Source organism: Podarcis tiliguerta (assembly GCF_965153285.1).
Source record: "Podarcis tiliguerta genome assembly, chromosome: 4".
Classification (NCBI taxonomy): Eukaryota; Metazoa; Chordata; class Lepidosauria; order Squamata; family Lacertidae; genus Podarcis; species Podarcis tiliguerta.
The window spans coordinates 58,921,019-58,941,236 of record NC_139537.1 but is presented as its reverse complement, the minus strand read 5'-3'; the positions used below and the strand labels follow the sequence as shown (position 1 = coordinate 58,941,236).

At 41.6% G+C, this 20,218-nt stretch overlaps 1 protein-coding gene and 1 long non-coding RNA gene across 31 annotated transcripts in view; one reads left to right on the top strand and one right to left on the bottom strand.

Moving 5' to 3' along the window:
• LOC310676793 overlaps positions 1-20,105 on the top strand; it is a 49,208-nt gene extending 29,103 nt beyond the window's left edge. Inside the window, exons 3-5 of one of the 2 annotated variants that reach the window (XR_014510746.1) lie at positions 8,214-8,332; positions 13,832-13,961; positions 19,967-20,105. This is a non-coding gene — a long non-coding RNA (uncharacterized lncRNA). The remainder of the gene's footprint in view (positions 1-8,213; positions 8,333-13,831; positions 13,962-19,966) is intronic. The other variant, XR_014510745.1, reaches the window with a different exon arrangement.
• Positions 1-20,218, bottom strand: part of DMD (dystrophin) — a 984,302-nt gene that overhangs the window by 5,275 nt on the left and 958,809 nt on the right. For 18 of the 29 annotated variants that reach the window (XM_083438913.1, XM_083438923.1, XM_083438924.1 and 15 more), the window contains 4 exons: positions 19,950-20,108; positions 14,545-14,788; positions 13,826-13,946; positions 8,577-8,669 (listed from right to left, as the gene is read on the bottom strand). In XM_083438913.1, coding sequence (XP_083295039.1) covers positions 8,577-8,669; positions 13,826-13,946; positions 14,545-14,788; positions 19,950-20,108 — 617 coding nt within the window. Of the gene's footprint in view, positions 1-786; positions 819-8,576; positions 8,670-13,825; positions 13,947-14,544; positions 14,789-19,949; positions 20,109-20,218 lie in introns of all 29 variants that reach the window. The other 11 variants (XM_083438919.1, XM_083438935.1, XM_083438939.1 and 8 more) reach the window with 1 other exon arrangement.

The following is a 20,218-nucleotide window of genomic DNA, read 5'->3' as shown; positions in this document are numbered from 1 at the left end:
ATGCTTCTGAAAATGCTTTTAAGATAATAAATGAACTATTTTCAGTTCAGTTGTACTTTATAGAAAGTGAAAAAATCTGTTTATCATTCTCTCTGCTCCTCAATCCCAGAGCATACAAACTTTTTCTGTGTCTTTGTATCATTAAAACCATTAACTTTAGCTCCATATATTCTTATAACCAACCTGTGAAGTAATTACAGTTGTGGGATTCAAAATGAGATAAAGGGGTTGCCCAATGCCACTCAGCAGAGTGCGTAGCTGAACTGCATTTAAATCTGTCTCTCCCACATGAAAATGCAGGATTTTGTTCACATTGGTTTCCATATCTTGTACTGCCTTAAACAGCATAGTGGATGTTATCGACATTCTGTTTGGTGTAATGCTGAACTTGCAAACCAAAGGAATACTTTATATCGCTTATATATCACAACCACTTCTTTTCCTATAAATACAATATTTGTAACCTGTATTGTAGCCAAGAAGTTAAGATGGTCTCAGACTTTAATCTAAAGCCAGATGATAACTTCACACCTTACGAACCATAAAGATTTTATGGCACCATTTTCATCTTTATTCCCTTTGCCAAGTAAATGTCCTTTGGAAGGGCCTAACAGAGAAAAAGCATTCCTTCCAATTCTGACGTCAACTGAATGTTGAGAGGCATTGCATATTAGACCACAACTGTTAAATGTACCTAGCAACACACATGCTGCGCCACAAACGCCAGACAAGAAAAGAGGATGCAGCCAACAAGAAGCTATTGCAGTAGGCATCAGACACACTAACCTCTCTCACTGGCTTTCCAGAGGCATTTCTTCCTTTAGTAACAGAAGTAGTTTGGTATCAGAAAGAAAAAGGGAAAAACACAAATACAGAAATACTTCAGTGTTTATTCTGGAGCTGAATTCAGAGCATTGTTTTTTAGATAAGCCAAAAGACTACAGTGCATAAAAATGCATAAAATGTCCCTTGTAGGTCATCAATGTAAAGTAATAAAAATCCATATCTTCTGATTAAAATGCAGAGAGCCTGAGATAATAAATTTACTGGAAGAAAAATAATAGATTTGCTCAGTATGTGTTGATTAGTCATCATCCTTTGCTCTAAAATATTTTATTACCCACAGAAGAACCTGTGATAGTATTTGATTTATTATTAAGAGTGATCCACCTTAGCACTGTTACATACCGAAAAACAATAAAACTTTTTCAATACCAAATTAAGACTGAGAATAAGATGCACAAAGAATGTGATCTTAGCTGAAAACATTTCACACACCGTTAGTTCGTTGAGCCATTAATATTGTATAGTATTTCTTGTAAAGGAAGGGGAGAGGTGATTCAATGAAGTAGACAGACAAATTTCTCTATATCTTTCCACTAAGGCTGGGCAATGCAGTGGAACCTTGGTTGTCGACCGCTTCGGAAGCGGAACAATTCAGAAGCCAAATGCCGACAACCCAGAAATGAATGCTTCCATTTTCAAATGCGCCTCAGAGTCAAACAGCTTCCGAGGTGCGTTTCTCCATTTTTAAAAAGGAATTTGCCGAATGGAAGTCGAATGATCTTCTAGAACGGATTACGTTTGACAACCAAGGTTCCACTGTATCTGGTTTTCAACATCGTGATACATCACCATATACCAATATATCACAATGTCTGAAATAAGGAGGAAGGAGGAAATAAGGTGTGGAGAGAGAAGCAGCTGAGCGCTGAATTCTTGGATGTGAACTTCAAACTGGGTGATACATTGCCCAGCCCTAGCCAAGAGCACTGCTCTCCTTCCTTGCATTTTCTTTGGAAGAAAAAACCCCTCAAACTTTTAAAAACTCTCCAGGAATGTACCAAAAACATAACAGAAATAGCAGCAAAAAGAGAGAGAGAGAGTTCCAAAGAAGTCCAGTGGGGCTACTCAGATGCTGACTCCTCCCAAATCCAGTTTGTTCCTAGAAGCAGATTTCCAATTGCAACTAAAGAATAGAAGATCAACAAGTGGTGGGCAGGGGGGCGGGGAGCAAGAGACAAGATCACAGCACAGAGGCTTTGGCATGAGGAACAGTGTGCCAAGGTTCCAACCCAGCCAGGAAATGCAGCTGATTGTGCGCGCCCCACCTCCCTCTGAAAGGTCTGGTGAACTGGATGCACACCCACAGTTTCCTCCATTGAGGAGGGTGTTGGCTTCTTCCTTCCTCCTCTCCAGTTCCCTCTTGGGGCAACTTCCATTGCAACTGCCTAGCCAACAACCCCACCTCATTGTGGCACAAAAGGAACCAGGGGGCGGGATGGGTGGAGAAGGCTTGCAAGAGAGAGGGAGGGAGAGGAAAAAAGAAAAGGCAGAGGAGGGAGGTGGAGAGAGAAACACAACAAGGGCTTGGTGAGAGAGATAGAGGGAGATACGTAGCCCAACAGAACAAACATAAGGATCCCAGGAGGAAACCAGCAACCTCCCTCTGCCTACAGAGAAAGCAGATTATAATTGGCTCTACTTAATTCTACTGCAAGGGAAGTGGGTGGTGATGTGGTCTAAACCACTGAGCCTAGGGCTTGACTATTGGCAGTTCAAATCCCCGCAACGGGGTGAGTTCCTGTTGTTCGGTCCCAGCTCCTGCCCACCTAGCAGTTTGAAAGCACGTCAAAGTGCAAGTAGATAAATAGGTACTGCCCCGGCGGGAAGGTAAACGGCGTTTCCATGCGCTGCTCTGGTTCGCCAGAAGCGGCTTAGTCATGCTGGCCACATGACCCGGAAGCTGTACGCCAGCTCCCTCGGCCAATAAAGTGAGATGAGCTCTGCAACCCCAGAGTCCGTGACTGGACCTAACTGTCAGGGGTCCTTTACCTTTACCTTTTCAATTCTACTCCATTTTCCTTCTTCCCTGGACTGCAGGGTGCAGAGCTGCTTTAGAGCTGGCTAGCAGCCCTTTATTTGACAGTAAAATGTTTTTTGCAGTACTCCGATAGACAGCAGGCAAGGACTTCAGCAACTGCTTGCACCCCAGTGGACATTGAGTGGGTATTTGTGATGTATTGCAAGGTCAAAAATAATGAAACGGTTATTGCAATCTGGGCTTTAAACTGGTTTTCAGTTATGTATCAATAAATTGCACAGCCCTAATTTCCACTTAGCAATTTTCTTTGTTCGGTTAAATTGCCCTGTCATTGCAGTTTGACCAGAAACTGTGGTACAGATGGAATTTATAAGCAATCTTCCATTTGAATCATTTTGATTATAAATTTTATGAATAAATTAAATAGCTCTTTACTAAATGTTTCCAGCAGGAAAATACATAACATTAAAAACAAAACGTATTAAAGCCAAATCAAATGCACACATACTACTTGTCACAACCATCATAAAAATGAAATAATTAAATAAAATAGTGAAGCAGGCTAGAAATAATCACAGCTGAATAAGTCATCACCATTTCAATAGTCACTCTACTCTTGACATATGGAGAGCATATAGGATAGATGTAACAGTCAAGAAGAATAACACAAATTATTTTTCACAATTAATATGGAGACATTGTCTGAGACACTGCTAACATGAAGGATCCCCCCAAATCCTCATGAATATGCCAACATCCTCATTAGTCATGCCTATTACATTAGTTAGGACTCACTTAAGCCCCATTGATTTCTACACAACTCCAGTAGCATTAATTTCCTTGGGAATGGGGCTAAGAAGTAGCTACTTTGTTCTAAGGATACTACCAGTGCTTTTTTTCTTGAGGGGATGCAGGGGTACGCATAACCCCTAAACATTTTGTGAATCTAAGTTTGGCCTCATTGTGGGGCAGTATTTCAATGTGAGTAGGAAAATGAGAGTACCTGTAAACATTTTTTTTTTTTAAAAAAAGCACTGGATACCACCATTTCTTTTAAACATTCCTCACAGCTTAGTCAAAAATTCAATTGTTCAGCTTACATTACATTTCATTGTCATTCTTTTGCTAAAATGAACAAGATCTCAATCAAATACATACAAAACTCCCATCAGACTTGGCAGTTTGTCCACAAGTGTAGTGTGAAAGCAATTTACTCTGTGACCTATATTATCTTGCAGGCTTTAATAAACCACTAAGGTGGTATTTAATACTATATTTCCACCATGTCAGACCTCTAGCTTTGACATCTGTTTTGAGTTAGCACAGCAGCTGTGGAAAACAGCTGCAGCTACTATGAATTTGCTTTGAGCAGCATGCTAAAGGGAATGTGGATGGGACTGTACAGTTTATGAGAAAGAAAATTCCTTAAGGACAGCAATCATCAGATTCTCAGTAGAAATTCCCACTTTTAGCACCAACCTTCAGTTTTGCAGCAAGTGCAGAGATCATTCTATAATGTTTAAGCTTTCAGCTATTCTTTGCAGTTTTAAAAGTTAAAACAAGACAAAAACTATATAGACATCTGCATTTTTTCCCTCTAAAGATCTGTTTGCATAGGTCAGACATACACTAACTTTGTCTACATAAGGCATTATTTCTTTTTATAAAGGGACCCCTGACCGTTAAGTCCAGTCACGGACGACTCTGGGGTTGCGGCACTCATCTTGCTTTACTAGCCAAGGGAGCCAACGTTTGTCCGCAGACAGTTTTTCCGAGCCGTGTGACCAGCATGACTAAGCAACTTCTGGCAAAACCAGAGCAGCGCACGGAAACGCCATTTACCTTCCTGCTGGAGTGGTACCTATTATTTACTTGCACTTTGACGTGCTTTCGAACTGCTAGGTGGGCAGGAGCTGGGACCGAACAACGGGAGCTCACCCCATTGTGGGGATTCGAACCACCAACCTTCTGATTGGCAAGCCCAAGAGGCTCTGTGGTTTAGAATTTCTTTTATAAGATATTTATAATAAAATTTCTGTTTATAAGAAAGGCTAATAACATAGTTGAATAGAGAGGAGGAAAACATGATGCCATCAGTGTGTAACTCTTAACATTTAAACTGCATCAATTAATAATCAGTATAATACCTTCCTGAGGTTGAACCTATTAGAGATTATTTCCCAATTGATTTGTAATGGAAAGCCTAGAGAATACTTTCCCCAGTGAGATTTATTTCCATGTCATACTGGGAATTCTTGGCTGGCTTCCTACTTAGCATACATAGCAAGTTCTTCCACTAGCTGCAGAATTATCCAGGCAAACAACACAATGAGAATGTAACATCTGTGTTTTACTTCATTTTTGCATTAAGCAACAATGCCAGAAAAAGAGTTTTGTATAACTTGCACATTTGCAGGAAGTTTTTTAAAGTGATTAGGTAGTCCAAGAGAATATAGTGTCTTTGCTTCTGTTCTTCACACCAATACATTTCATTAACATCTCTATTTAGTATTCAGCTAAGGTATACTCAGGCGTACTGAAGTTAATGAATGTGACTAACTTAGGTTCATTAATTTTAATGGGTCTACTCTAAGTAAAACTTAGTTGAATACTGTCCTCTATCTTTTCAGCAGAGGTGATTTCCCAAGAACGCTTGAGTACCACCAACATTCCATGAACTCCAGGGTACCATATTCAACCTAATATAACTATTTCCAAGGAGGATATGTAGTATTCACATGAAATTCTCTATTAGATAAGATTGCTTCAGTTGGGAGAGAAAATACACACTACCTGAATATACAGGTAGGAAGAAAGCACACAATGGTCTCTCTGTTGTACAGCAGGGCAGAATCCACAGCAAGAATATAAATGGAAATAACTATTCCATGCAAACAGCTACCGTTGTGTACCTTGGGCAGATGTACTAAATGTCTTTGAAATGTCTGACTTGGGTTCACCTAGGTCAGGCATAGATGCATGCTTAATACAACCCCCAGCCCTATCTGGCTCTTGGAACTCTGCTCAGGCCACTTTGCTCACTTATCCTGTGCCACACACTCCTTAAGTACTTTTGTGTGGATTGAGAGGGGTGTGTTTTTAGAAATCTTAGGGAGGAATTCAGCGTAGCCTTATGGTAATAATTCTGCCAGCACAAGCTCTGGTCCACGCAGAGGCTATAAAAGCCAGCTGTGTGGTGCTGGAGGCACTGCAGTCTTCAGTGGATTCCCCCTGCCTTTGTTTTATTGTTTGAATGGACTGACTAGTGGTAAGGCAGGCATGCCCATGCTTGATCTTGCTATGGAAGTAATTTGGATGCTGTATTTGGGACCAGGGAGGAATTTGCCTTGTGGACAAATTGGGCCTGTCTGTGGATTTTGCCTACCTCTTAGTAATCATCACAACTTTTCAGCAGAAGCACTGGGTTGCATCCTTAGTCCTGGTGGGGGAGGCCCATTGCCGTGGGAGCCTGGGAGGAACTTTTTGTCCAGATACCCATCTCAGGAGCTGAAGGGACTTGGCATCTCCATCTGGTAACCCAAAGGGTTTCCTGGATATGGTGCATGTCAGAGGATGACCTGTGACAGCAGTCAACCCCCACTTATTCACCAACCAGTTGGTGGGCTAATTGATTTCAGGATACACACCCAAAGCCTACACCCAAACCTGCTTACATCTGTAATCACTAGAAGTTGTGGCCTTGATCCCAATACTGGTTTGTGCATGCCCCACCCCACAGCTTCACTTTGCTTGGGCCCACAATAGTTACCTTTCAGTAGGCATAGAGAGAAAACCATTTAGTACTAGTGTTGGTCATACAACTTATTTGTAGAATCTGCTTACATGGTGAGAAGTATTTTGTCTCATAGCTGCTGCTAAACAGAAATCTTGGGGAAAAGAGATATATCACCCCACAGGTGGCCAAATTATTGCATGCCCAATTTGATAAATTTCTACCTTGATAAATATATTCATTCTCAATCAGCAATTGCAAAATGTTAACAACTGCAGTCAAACTAATTATCAATCATTGCACTTTGAATATTACCAATATTTTACATTTCAAGGGGCAACCCTCAAACGTTTTGTGCCATCCCAATGCATTAAAATGACCTGAATGCATGGAACACTAGAATGATCTCACTTTCATTTAGTTGGTTAAATATCAATTTTCATTCTACTTTTATTCCTGCAAGATTATTTAAAGCATTTTTACCATAGCCATTCAACAGTAGCTGAGAAATTGGGGCCTGACAACTTGTTTCATGTTCATCTTTTGGGGGGGGGGGGGAATACTATTTCTAAGTTTTTAGACCAACCTATGATCTATTCGAGGAATGGCAGAGCACAAAAAACGTGGCCGTTTATTTTGCTGTATTTTCTTTTAGGGTAATGAAACAGGTTGAAACAGCTTTTTCTTTATTATAAAAATGTTATTTGAGCTATTCATTGCTTTCCCCACAATTTCAGAGAAACACAGTTCTATAAGATTAACACTCCATTCATTGAGTTTGTTACTTAGAAGAGGTTTCATAAAGGGTAGACTGGATATGCTATCCTCAAGAAAAAATACTCAGGGCAGCTGAAACAGAACTATGCACTATTTAACACACAGCACAGTGTTTCATTAGAACATTTGCCTGGGGAGCAGCTTTTCAGAGGCAGGTTTAAAATTACTCCACATAAACATCCATCAAGAAATAAAATACTGTCTCCTTTAACCTAAGCCTTTTTTCATGGCACTATAATGTGGTAGCCAGATTCAGCAATGACCTTTTCTTGAGCACTAAACATTTCTTGGAAACATTATTCAAATACTATCTGTGCTCTGTTTTGACAAAGAAAGAAAATGTTAGAAACATAAATTTTAAAGAGGTTCCAACCTCTGAAGGCACAGAGCCCTAAACCCTCACCTACTCCGATTAAATGAAAGAGCATATTCTTTTTACCTAATGTCTGGCTGTAATATATTTGGGTTAAGTTTTGCTTCTAGCACGAGAGCGGGGAAAAGAAATGTTTCAGAGTTGTAAAAATGGAATAGAGCGCAGATACAGCAATTCTGAGAAAGATTTGTGAAAAGAGAAAACCTAAGCCAAAAATCCTCTTATGGAGCTTGTAGTTTGTGGGCCAGTGTCTATATGCTGGTTACTATCTGAATGTGTAAAAAGGTAGTCTTTAAAAGGTACTGGTAGCTTATGACCCCAGTAATTTTATCATTGTAATAGTGATGCTGCCCAATATTCTCATACTGGATATTACATATTTTTGGCTATTTTTTTTTGTTAATGATGATGCTACCAATCACCAGTGAGGTTGCTAATTTTTCTTGCGTCATAGACTATTGTTTACTCAACTCAGATAGTAACGAATCCCCTTTTCTTGCCTATAGACAACTGAAGCACCTTTGAATGTGCAAATTTCCCCTCTGAATTGAAATGAATGAGTCATCCCAGAAGCACAGAGATCCGTCTGCACATCTGAGCGCACACCGAAATCCCAATAATACCGGTAATGCTATTGTACTATGGAGATTATTTTTCTACTGCTAGCATTTCAGAGCAAGAACTGTTTGTGGCTAAATCAAAGTGCTTATGCATACAAGTTGTAGGAGAAAAAATGTGTTAGATTCTTCTCTTACAACACTTGCACCTTTCACCTGTGGAACAGTCTGTGAACATAATACTGAGCTGCGAGTAATATGCACAACATATAATTTGACTGTTGGTCTATGCTTCAGAACACTAAAGCTTACCTCTTGTACTTGGGAAGGAACTGTTGAGCTGTTCCATGACCTCTTCTAACCCTGTGCTTGTGTCCTGGGGAGGACTGAGCAGATCATCCTCACCTAAAAAACAAAAGCAGAAGGACATTCCTTTTAACAAGAGCCATTAAAAAGTACTTGCTTCATAAATAGTGCCGCTGGTTACAGTTTATGATCCTTAACCATTCATTTAGGACTCTGCAAGGTTCAGTTTGCAGTATTTCATCCTATTTAAATCCTGTTTAAAAAATCCTCCTGGCTAACAATCCAAAAGAAATTTTAATATATATGCATACACATGTACATTCCTTCTTCTTTTTCTAAATTATAAAGCTTCTTCCATTTATGAAGTAATGTAGCCCTGTGACAGTAAAATAAATTATTTCAAAAGTCCTAAGCGTCTATACTAAAAATGGTAAAAGTAATTGCTAGAAAGAATGAGAGCTTCCCTTATTCCATTACCACAACTAGACTTTGTAGTTGTGTGCTGCATTTCAATGGTGATATGGCGAGACAGGAAATGTGTTTCTAACCAAGTAAATCAGAGCTGACAAATATGGAGCTGCATTAGTATTAATAGTTTTGACAACTTAATTGCATCAGATAAAAGCTGCAGAAAGATTGATTTGTACTCTGAAAAGTCATTTGAAATGTTTGACATGGCAGAATACACTTGCCCCCTTGAATAAGTTCTATGACCCAATAACAGAGCAGGGCAGAAATGTAGAGTTCAGATATCACAGTAGGTTTCCCTGAGAATTTTAGCATTACTGCTGCTCAAATATTTAGGCTAATTTATACACTAAGAGAAGGAAACTGCCAAATGTACAGAGTTTACATGTTGGATATTATAGAAGTGCTTGTAAAACAAAAGGTAAGACTATTCTTTTAACTTTTGCGAACCACAAAATAGTTAATTCAGAATACGCTGATTAACTGGTTAAACTCAATGAAAGTGTTAGCTAATCTAGTCCAACCCCTGCTGAGGCAGAAAGTGCCTCGTGGAAACCATATCTCTCATCACATAAACCAGCCATATTTCAGTGCTTCCTCTGTTTTTTGCCCTTTTGGGCAACTTGTGATGACTTGGAGAAAAAGTATTCTTAACTTCTGCAGACGAGCAACCTGCATGGAGACCACCTCAGTGTGGAACAACTTAATGCAACTATTTTGAGGCGGCTATAACATGCACATGCATTCTCATACCTATTCAGTCAATAGGAATAAGACTGCAATTTGAAGATTTGTTTTTAAAACAACAAAGACGGGACTAATTCAACTGTTGTGCCAGCGAAATCCAGTGTTAACAGTGACGTATCACATACAGTACTTGGCCACTGGAAACAAAACAGAACAGTGCAAGTGTTTACTGACTGAAGAATAAATTGCCTCAGATAGTATTTCAGCTAGGGTGCTGATTGGAAGATTGAGCTTCTTTTAACCCAGTGTCCTGAACATGGTTTAAATCATGTTTTTTGAACATGATTCACGAAGAGCAGAAGATCACTGTAAACATAATAAATGAGTAAGCAGTGACTAATGCTTATATTAATAAGAAATTGGTAACTAGTGTCTGCTTTTTTTGGATTTCCTCAGATATATCCTCAAAAAGAAAGGAACCACTTGAAGCTATTAAGATGTGTTCAACATTTTTAGGAATACCAAATGCTGATGCAAACCTCATATTAATAACTAATTCCTAATATTTCAGTACAGAAACAAAAGGGGACTGGAACATAATATCTTTTGCTTATAATTTCTTTGTCTTTCAAATTTGACTTAAAGATCATTAGTACAGATTTTGAGAAGAAACTGTACTGTATCAGGATATATCTGTTTATCCCTACAGAAACACAGATGCTCATTGTTTTTCCAGAGTGGTAATTTATAGCCCAGCTACTGTTGTTCATTTATTATGAGGGAACCAAATGCCTTCCCCTTATTACTGCTTCAAGTTTAATTTTAGATTAGTTTCCAGCATTTAACCAAAATTGCCAAAGCAGCTTACATGCAGTGAATTTGAGAGATGGGCTTAGACCGTAAAAAGGTATACTGATTATGAACTGAGCAAAACTTGTCGTCTCTAAACGTCCAACATCTCAAAATCTAGTGCTACCCAGACCTATTTTATGTCAGTTTCACTTTTGCTTCTTCCTTCCAGAGCTTGACTAGGGAAGGAGAACCAGGGAAGCTGGGCTGGCAGAGGAACCATATTTTATTTCCCATTGTTTCAGAGCATCAAAATAGCAATGAGAACCTCAAAATCTGTAAGATTATTTGACCGAGTCAGGACAAATTATTTCAGAGTTCCAAGTGGTGATGTGGCTTTTTGAGCATGCTCAGATGTTTTTATTTTGTTGGTGGGTACTTAAATAAAAAACAGAACTCTCCTGTTCCTAACCTTCTCTCTTGCCAATTTTCATCCTCTTCCACTTGCAAGCTAAGGCTGCGGAAGGGAAAAGAGGAACACAGCTGCCAAATTTCAAAAGACTTTTCACAGAAAAATCTCAAAAAAAAAACCCAGGCCAATTCTAAATCAAGATAGGGAAGTATGCTCATCTCTACTCACAAAATTATTAAAATTAAAATTCAACTAGACACCTTAAAATATAAACATTGAAACAATAATGGAGTCTTCAAGAAGAGGCTGTACAGCCATCTTGTTGGCAGTGTTTTAGCTCTGGATTTCTTGCACTGAGTAGGGAATTAGACTACATGGCCTACAAGCTGTCTACCCCCAATTATAAAGTCTGAATTTCAAATCTGTTAACAAATTATTGTTCAGAGGATTTTGTAGCTTTATAAACTGCTTGAAATCTACCTGTACCCTCATTCTGCATCGCTCCTTGGACAACAGCAGCACATAAGAGCATTATTTCACTTAAGACTAATTGATAGAGCCCTACCAACATGGTGTTCCTCTTATAGAAAGTCTTATATTACAAAATTAGTGAATTGAATGTGTCTGAACCGTGTGTTTTGTGGTAGCTTGAATATACAGTTCACAAGGATCCAGGACAAATTACAGCTCCCTATAGGTGTCACAGTCAAAGAGTTTTTCTCTCATACCTGAAAATAAGCAATAAACATGTGGCTGTTTCAATAACCCATAACAAAAGGGTACGTGTTTTGTCTGTAATAAAGAAGCTAGCAAGATTTCCCATGACCCAGATAGGAGACTAAAACTGCTGCTCACCTCTGTAGCAAGCCAGGTATGGCAGTCGCCAGGTGCATTTGTGCTGGGATTTTTGCCCTTTGCCGCAGTATGTATATCTTTTGTAATATACATAATACAGAGTCTTTTGGCACCTTAAACATGACTGACTGACTGATTGATCAGTCAGAATATTTGTGTTGTAATATACTGAATAATAAAGGGTCACTGGGCTTTTATTAGAAAGATAGTGCTAAATAGCTTCACAGATAGAACAAACATGATTCTAAATGAATGTAATTTTCTTGTAATTACTGCGAAACACTCTGTTCATTCTCAAATCCTCAGGTATAATAATATTTATACAAACATCTAAAGTAGCTATCTAATTACCTATCATGTTAAACAGAATTACTATTTAGCCAAGGCTAACCATTATGCATAATAAAAATGCTTATAAATGAGACACCAGATGGGAATAGCTTTGCCAGAAATATCTTGCTGAATTCCATTTGTCTGAGCACTAGCAGTGTACATTATTTATGTAATGTGTTTATGGCTTGACATACAATGGTACCCCGCAAGACGAATGCCTCGCAAGATGAAAAACTCGCTAGACGAAAGGGTTTTTCATTTTTTGAGTTGCTTCGCAAGACGAATTTCCCTATGGGCTTGCTTCGCAAGACGAAAACGTCTTGCGCCTTTTTTTTTAAAACCGCCAATGCATTCCTATGGGAAACCGTCAATACACATTGGTGCTTCGCAAGATGAAAAAACTCGTAGAACGAAAAAACTCACAGAACGAATTAATTTAGTCTTGCGGGGCACCACTGTACAATAAAATTTCTCAAGGCGGTTCACAACAAGAAGATAAAATGTTTGTTTTTGGACCATTGTCCAATGCAGCCTCACATACAATGTACTGCAGTAGTCCAAATGTGAGATTACCAGGGCACCTCAAAGAAACTCAACAGCAAAAGTATCCAATAGCTGAAGCAACAGAAAAATAAAAGGAATCGCTGAACCAGGTTTTGTAGTTAAGTTTTGCAGATAAGTGAGAATTTTTTATTGAATTCTCTTCTAGCAATCCAAGTCTCAATGGCCCTACTTGCCACAATAGGGTCAAATATTTTAACTCCTGTTTATTAATTCAGCTTGTGTTTGTGTACCTCGTGTCAAATTATTTACCTTCACTGCTGTCAGCTACATTAAGTGAACAACTATGAAAATAGCCAAAATGCCATTTGTGGGATTTTTTTTTCATTTGTTATACTTTCATTAATACCAATCCAATTTTTGCAGCACAATAGCCTATTTCTTTCAAATGAAAACGTAGAAGCCTGGTTTTGTGGTGTCTCAGTTTGTGGTGCGATAAAAGTAGTGGTACTTTGTTACTGTTGTTGTTGTTTTTAAGTTGAGGGATGTGTGACCCTTTGCCAGAGAGTGGAGTGCATTAAGGAATGCCCACCTGGCCATTACTTTGGCAGCTCAGGGTAGCCTTCCTTGTATTCACCATTTAAGGGCCACAGGAAGACTCCTGTGTTTGAATTTTTCTTTTACACTCAGCAAAGCACACTCCACAGAGTAATAAAATAGAGTTTTAAGAAGTCTACAAAAGGCAGACAAGAGTGTGGTGGTCAAATCACAGACTGAATCAACAGGGCTGCGAGCTCTGTGTAGTCACACTCCATGTGGAATGGAATAAAAGGAAGACATGACGACTGTTCTTTCTGGCAACTTGTTGCCATTGGAGTGCCAAGAAAATGTGATGCCCACATACAGGAATGCTAGATTTAAGAAAGAAATTGGGATCCCTTACAACAGAGATGGGGAATCTGACTTTACAGATGTAGCTGAACTACAACTCCCATCATCCCTCAATGCTGACAGTGCTGATGGAAGTCCAACATTTGGACAGCCAAAAGTTCCCTGAATGCTCTAAAACACTTAACATGTAACCATATACTGTGCATGAAATCCTGATTATCTGAAAAAGGATCCATGTTAGCTACTGATATAATATGAAATTTGAATATAAATGGCAAACAATCCTCATTTTAAAATAGTCTTAGTTGTGTTATCTTACCCATAGATTCTGAAGTCTGACTCCCAACTACGCGGAGAAGCATTGGCTGGTTACTATCTGACCTCTGTAACGAGGTAGGAGAAGACTGAGTTGTACCATTCACCTTGGCATCCACTTGAGGCTGAAACACCAGAAGGTAATATAATAGTTATCCTACAGATAGTGGGTCGGCTAATTACGAACACTATAATCCTATACAGCAGGGATAGGGCACCTCTCTCTCTCTCTCTCTGTTTTTACCTCTGCCCGGTAGGCTGCCATGGGAGGGACAAACCACTCTTGACAGAGATCTGAACTCATCTCCGCCTTTCATCACCCCTATCTGTTTGGGCTCCCCGCCTTCTCACTTGCCACCTCTACCTCTTGACTCACCTCACCTGCATGAAATTAGGCCTAGGACTGTATGCAGCCAAAGGGCCACAGGTTATCCACTTCTGCCGTACAGATTTACTCAGAAGTAGATCTCACTGAGTTTAATGAGACTTTCCCCAAAGTAACAGAGAACAGAATTGCAGCCAAAGTCTGCAGTAATGCCATCATGTTTGTATTTATATTTGTGATACATTCAGTGTAAACAAAAGTTACTAAATAAAGAGACCAACCTATGTACAGACAGCTTGAAGCTGCTGCCAGGTTCAAGCCATATTTGTTAAGTGGTCATACATTCGCTTTTCCATATTAAGGTTTCAAGCCATGATTAGGACAGACTGAGAACTCACCTGTTCCAGCAGCTGCCTCAACCTGTGCAGCTGTGATTCCAGCTGTTTGTTGTGATCCTCCAGGATTTGCATCCTGGCTTCTAGGCGGCCTTTGTGCTGACGAAGCAGCTTGGCTTCTGCAATGAGTTCAGCATCTCGCGGACTCTGGGGGGAAATGGGCATCATCTCAGGTGGGGATGGCAGTGGAGACAGTCCTTTGTTATCATGTTGCTGCTTTAATCGATCATATTCTGCTTGAAGGTTTCTATTGAAAATGGGGAAGAAGTGAGACTTCAGCACCTTTATGAATGCACCATCTTTTCCATTTTGTGGCTGGAATGCCAGACATATTGCCTAATCTTGCAGATTAGATTTGGGATCCAATCCCTTTTAAGGGCTTCAGAACAAATTTGCTGATACAACTCTTGAACTGGAGATGAATGAGAGTTCCTGCCTTAGGTTGTTGAAAAGTTGTTATATTGCATTATTATAAAATGCCGTGGTTAAATTTTCAATTCAAAAGGCCTGTTCTTTTGTTTCTTATAAGAGCACAAGACGTTTGCATTTATTCAAAACCTATGCATTCCAAGCCTACATGGTTTACAACAAACTGGACTAGTTTAGATTCCAGTCTGATGAAATCATTAAAGTCAAACTTGTTTATGTATGGACTAGTCACTTATTCAGTGCTGGAAGGAATAATCAAACAATATAACTAGGAATATCTTCCTTATTCCAAGTACTAGTTAAGGAAAAAGAAGTCATCCGAAGAATCATTGCTTAGGTGAATATTTCTGTATCAGACTCTTAGAAGACAAAAATAAATTCTCTCAGTATATTGCACAAAGCTCTGGAGAGCAATCTTAAGCCAGTGTGAGCGGATAAAAAGAAACACAGACCTAGCGAGCATTGCTTATGTCAGTCAGAATTAGCGTGTTAAAAAAAACCAAACCCTTCTGAAAATATATAGATGTAGAAGGGAGAGCAGGGAGATAAATGTATAATCCTTTCAAAATGAGCAAGTGCACAGCAACTAGCAATATCCGGAAACCCACCTTGCCAAACTACAACCTGGGCTAGGTGATTTTATTAGCAGTCAAAGTGATATCACTGCATAATAAATCTGAGATGCCTCCAGACTACCACACCTTATTAAGAGGACTCGTAGAAAAGAATAAAAACTATTCCACAAGCAAGGATGAACTTGCGTAGCTGAAATTGCAGTAACACCTGGAACTTGGAAATCTGAGCAATGCAAACATCCCACTCATGAGCTGTTAGTAACATCTGTGGTGATACAACAATTACTTGTGAAAGTAATTACTCATGATGGGAAATGAACAACTGTACTTATTGCCAAGGATTGCAAGTATTTATAGCAGGCCTACACAACCTGTTAGGGGATATCAAAACACAGCCAATCACAAACAACCACACCCTAGGCCAACCCCAACCTCTCTCACCACCAAAGGAACACAAGTGAACAGCACAAGCAACGCTGACACCAAACCCTACATACATTAAGCATAATAGAAACATCACCGCCCGACCCCACCCCCACCCCTTTTTTTCTCCCCCTAATGTCTCAACAAATGAAACGGATTTGTAAAAATGTTACATGGAAAAAATACGAGAGACATTACACATACTTCTGTAAAAGAAGAAATCTTTAATAATAAAAACAGGAGCCTAGTAGGTTACATTGTACAAACCTGGCTTATAGAAGTAGTTTTGTAGCTAGAAGGGTACTTTTTAAAAAAAATGTTATTTGATTTCAGAATATTACCCCACACCATTTTGCAGGGCCTTGTATGCTTAAGCAAGGTGTAACACACTAAAATGTAGGCAGGGCTGTCCAACCATTTTGGATCTGGGGCAGTGTTCAACTTTGGGCTCTCAAATATCAGTGGTGTACTGTGCAATGCTAAAACTCAGCACACTCCCACCTCTCACACTGTGATCTACAGCACTGTTGTGGTGCCCCCTGCAGCAACGCACATAGTGTGGCCAAACCGGTCGTGCTACCCTAAAACTGCCTCTGTCTTGGGGCATATTTTGAAGTCTTAAAAACTGTCATGGGCACCACAAAACACCCATGTCATTGAAGGGAAACTGACAATACTCAGAATTCTCTCCCCCCCACCAAACCAGGAAATTCACCTACCTACCCCCACCTCTCAATAAAACACAGGAAAAAGAGCAGGCAACACCCTCAACCAAAAGAAAAATCATAAAGCTGCAATTTTAAAATAGTAAATGGTAGGAGCCTTGATGGGCACCAAGGAGTATGTGAGAGAGCACTGTGGTGCCCACAGGTATTAAGCCATCATTTCAGTTCATAGCCAGGGCTGGGGTTTTGTTTTGCTTCTTTGTAATTGCACTTGATTTCCCATATGGAGATGTATATAAATAGGGGGATATTACCCCCTCCCAGCTTACATTAATACTTCTTTGGCTATATATGTATATAATTTTGCTTTTTATTTATTTCTAGAGCTCTTAAGACTTGCTTTTATAACATTTCCAGTGTGGTTTTATGAGTACTGTACCAAATCTTTTTCTCTGCTATTCCTTGTAAGCAGGAGAATAGCCTTATACTTTTCCACCTAAGTACTATATCTCAGATCTTGTTGATGATGATTCAGTTGCTTTATTCATGGAAATGACTCAAAGAGACTTACAAATGCCTTTTTTCCTTTGATGTTTTTCATTATTCAATGTGCAGTTTATTATTATTATTTAGTTTTGTATAGCTTAAATGAAAGCAGCTCCCATAAAGTATTGTTTTAAAATTTCACTATTGCATTAAATGATGGCAACAATTGTGCAGAAGGCAGCAATTGTGCAGTTCTTGGCAGTAATTTCATCATTAACATTTACTCATCATATCACAAAAGTGGCTGAAGGCTCAAGTGAAATTGGGGAGCTATTGTTCTAGGCTATGAATAAATACTGTAATTTTTTTTGCACCAGGTATAATAGATTGAGTTCACAAAGCAGTGCAATTTGAAGGCAACATATAATGAATGTATTACAAGCTTATTGTTAGGCTGTGCATGGGCAATTCTTATTCCGAAGACTAAAAATGCGCCTTTGGGCTGCAGAGGATAACGACATCTCTTCAGCGCTACATTTGCTAATGTTTCTGCTATGTATATAGTGTCAGGGTGCTTGATCAGATAACATCACTGATGACATGACACTAAGAAAAATGTGTATCTTGATTTGGACAGCTCTGCTACATACAGCAAAGCTCCACCATTTCAGGTATCACCATTTCAGGTATCCTTTAAAGTGTGTGTGTGTGGGGGGGGGGTGTCCACAATTGTACAGGGAAAGATAAAGAACTGCTTTGCATGAGCACATACCGTATTTTTCGCCCTATAGGACGCACTTTTTCCCCTCCAAAAATGAGGGGGAAATGTGCGTGCGTCCTATGGGGCGAATGCAGGCTTTCGCTGAAGCCTGACTTCAGGAGAGCCGCAGCACCAGCCCCACAAGGTCGGGGGACAGCAGGAAGATCTGATCTGAAGGCGAGCGGGCGGCGGGGAGAAGAGCGCTTCTCCCTGCTGCCTGCCCCACAAGCTCCGGGGACAGTGGGGAGGCGCAGCGCGTCTTCCCCCTGTCCCCGGACCTGATCTGAAGGCAGGCAGGCGGCGGGGAGAAGAGCGCTTCTCCCCGCTGCCTGCCCCACAAGCTCCGGGGACAGCGGGGAGGCGCAGCGCAACTTCCCCCTGTCCCCGGACCTGATCTGAAGGCGGGCGGGCAGCGGGGAGAAGAGCGCTTCTCCCCGCTGCGTGCCCCGCAAGCTCCGGGGACAGCGGGGAGGAGCGCGTTTCCCCCCTGTCCCGGGACCTGATCTGAAGGCGGGTGGGCGGCGGGGAGAAGAGCGCTTCTCCCCGCTGCCTGCCCCACAAGCTCCGGGGACAGTGGGGAGGCGCAGCACGTCTTCCCCCTCTCCCCGGACCTGATCTGAAGGCGGGCGGGCGGCGGGGAGAAGAGCACTTCTCCCCGCTGCCTGCCCCGCAAGCTCCGGGGACAGCGGGGAGGAGCACGTTTTCCCCCTGTCCCCGGACCTGATCTGAAGGCGGGCGGGCAGCGGGAGAAGAGCGCTTCTCCCCGCTGCCTGCCCCACAAGCTCCGGGGACAGTGGGGAGGCGCAGCACGTCTTCCCCCTGTCCCCGGACCTGATCTGAAGGCGGGCGAGCGGCGGGGAGAAGAGCGCTTCTCCCCGCTGCCTGCCCCGCAAGCTCCGGGGACACCGGGGAGGAGCACGTTTTCCCCCTGTCCCCGGACCTGATCTGAAGGCGGGCGGGCGGCGGGGAGAAGAGCGCTTCTCCCCGCTGCCTGCCCCACAAGCTCTGGGGACAGTGGGGAGGCGCAGCGCGTCTTCCCCCTGTCCCCGGACCTGATCTGAAGGCAGGCGGGCGGCGGGGAGAAGAGCGCTTCTCCCCGCTGCGTGCCCCGCAAGCTCCGGGGACAGCGGGGAGGAGCGCGTCTTCCCCCTGTCCCCGGACCTGATCTGAAGGCGGGTGGGCGGCGGGGAGAAGAGCGCTTCTCCCCGCTGCGTGCCACACAAGCTCCGGGGACAGTGGGGAAGCGCAGCGCGTCTTCCCTCTGTCCCCGGACCTGATCTGGAGGCGGGCGGGCGGCGGGGAGAAGAGCGCTTCTCCCCGCTGCCTGCCCCACAAGCTCCGGGGACAGCGGGGAGGCGCAGCGCATCTTCCCCCTGTCCCCGGACTTGATCTGAAGGCGGGCGGGCGGCGGGGAGAAGAGCGCTTCTCCCCGCTGCCTGCCCCACAAGCTCCGGGGACAGCGGGGAGGCGCAGCGCGTCTTCCCCCTGTCCCCGGTCCTGATCTGAAGGCAGGCGGCGGGGAGAAGAGCGCTTCTCCCCGCTCCCGGCCCCACAAGCGCCTGAGGGGGAAATAATTTTTTTTTCTTTATTTCCCCCCCAAAAAAACATGGTGCGTCCTATGGGCCGGTGCGTCCTATGGGGCTAAAAATACGGTACACATAATTCATCCACCATATCTAACAAATGTGACTGAAGATAGCAACAAATGCACATGCAACTATGTAGCAATTTTAGGCCAAAATCACATATTTTATAGGATTTAAACATTCCTTCTGAAGCAAGAAGTCATGTTCTATCATTGCTGCATTAAACATGACAAATAGGTTTATTTGCCATCTAATTTTTAAATTTAAATGTTTCACATTTTAGGTTTATATCTTTATTTTAAATTAAGCATGACAAATAGATTTACACACCATCTACTTTATCTCGCATAATATAAAGAAGAAAACTGCATGTGACAAATTTCCAGGCAACTTACATTCCAATTTGCTGCTTGTTGATTTAAACGTTACCTCATGAACAATTTATTATGTGGGTGCGTGGAAACAGTACCAAAACAAACCTGACCTGTTTTCTTCCTCCAGGTCTGCTAGAATTCTCTCCAGTTCACCTCTTTCTTCACTCTCCAAGGAAATTAGAATTTGTGCAGGGCTTCGCGGTTGACTGAGTGGGGATTCTTGGTTCAAACTTTGGCAGTAGTGCTGGATTAACAAATGTTCATCGTCTCTAAAAATGCAAAAAAGGAAAATGATAAGAACAAGAGAAAGCAAAGCAAAGAGACCAGACCCACATTTCCATCTAGAAAACTGCCCTCCACATATTTTGTCCTCAAGAAT